Source organism: Nematolebias whitei, chromosome 5 (genome assembly GCF_014905685.2).
Source record: "Nematolebias whitei isolate Nwh7 chromosome 5, NemWhi1, whole genome shotgun sequence".
In the NCBI taxonomy this organism is placed as follows: Eukaryota; Metazoa; Chordata; class Actinopteri; order Cyprinodontiformes; family Rivulidae; genus Nematolebias; species Nematolebias whitei.
In genome coordinates, this window is record NC_056502.1 from 10,220,085 (window position 1) to 10,221,690 (window position 1,606).

Sequence of the window (1,606 nt, forward strand, 5' to 3'; positions counted from 1 at the left end):
ATATATATATATATATATATATATATATATATATATATATATATATAAAAAAAAGAGTTTAAATGTTTGTAATAATCAAAGGGCGCTTGTTTGATTTAATGATTTAGCTCGTTTGTCGTCTACAGTGACAACTAAGTGCAGTTTTATGTAAATCACTCACCTCTGTCGAAGCGGAGTTGGATACGTCTGCGGTTCTGCTTAATGATGTGTTGCTATAGCAACGCCTCCGGTCTGGCTGTCATGTGCAGGCGTAGTGAGAGCACCGGGGCGATCTGCGGGTCAGCTGCAGTCGGAACAACAACAAGCGCACCTGTGCATTTCTCTGGTTTTCATGGCAGAAAGTGTTAGCTCAGTCCAGTCAATCATCTGCTTTTTTTTTCATGGTTTCTATTTTAAAACTTGTTGCCTGCTTTCATAAAACTGACGCAGGCTGGTTCTCTTGAGTGGGTGTTATTTTACCGTCGAGGCCTGAAACTGGTGAAGCAAAAAAGTGCACGATATACCCACGTAAAGTGTCACTTATATTCCTACTAATAAACAAACTAAATGTCCATCATGTAACTGTTCTAAAAAACAGAATTTTATAGACATCAAACAAGAGTAATTGGATTCATTCCAAGTTTCATTTACACTCAACACTTGAAACATGGTAAACATGTAAAGGTCAAACAAAACACATTTGAGCCCTGTTTAGTTCAGAGAGAGTTCTTATTTGTTTTGATTCTTCAACACATTATCTACTTTTAATCTGCAGTTTCTTGACCACTTACTGACTGGAATCGAGGACATCTGTGGACACTATGGACATCACCACTGGAAGGACAAGTAAGGATTTATTCAACTTGACTTTAGACAGTTGTAGTCATGAGGGACATGAGCTACACTCTTCAGATTATGTTTTAGTTTCTGTAATCTAAACAAGAATTATGATTTTTTTTTTTTTTTATCCAGAATTGAATTGAATTAGTCAACCTGCAGTAATTTGTGTTGTCCTTAGCACTTAAAACCTGGTTTGCCCTCCAGTATAATTTTTTACTCCTGTCTTTTTCTCAGACTGAACCGCTTCAACAAGAAATATGTGAAGAACTTCCTGATTGTAGGCGAGCGCTCCAAAGAGCCACAGCTGATCGCTTTCTACCACAAGATGGAGATGAAACAAGCCATTCAGCTGGTGGAGAGCGGTTCCAGGCTACCTTCTGCTATGCCCTCCACTGTTTCCATGCAGTGAGTTTTATGGAGCCTTACGGCCGTTTTATTTCAACTAAACTGGGTTAAGTTGTTAAGTTCTACATGAGTGACAGGTTATATTGGTTGTGGGTTAACAAGAAAACATTAAGCTACAGTAAATGGAGCAGAAAGTTGTCACAGTATGAATTTAAAAGGTTGGTAAGTAAACTTTATTTATATAGCACCTTTCATAGATAAAATCACAAAGTGCTTTACAGAAATACAGAGTACAGGCTTAAAACAAAAACAGTAAGAACAGCTGATAAAAACGGTAAGAACAGCTTATAAAACACAGTAAGAACAACTTGATAAAAAAAGTAAGAACAGCTGATAAAAACAGTAAGAACAGCTGATAAACAGTAAGAACAGCTTGATTAAA

The 1,606-nt window shown here is 36.9% G+C and overlaps 1 protein-coding gene across 1 annotated transcript in view; it reads left to right on the plus strand.

The window, feature by feature from the left end:
• Positions 1-1,606, plus strand: part of slc9a1a (solute carrier family 9 member A1a) — a 34,097-nt gene that overhangs the window by 25,461 nt on the left and 7,030 nt on the right. The window contains exons 7-8 of the mRNA XM_037676813.1: positions 755-825; positions 1,054-1,224. Coding sequence (XP_037532741.1) covers positions 755-825; positions 1,054-1,224 — 242 coding nt within the window. The remainder of the gene's footprint in view (positions 1-754; positions 826-1,053; positions 1,225-1,606) is intronic.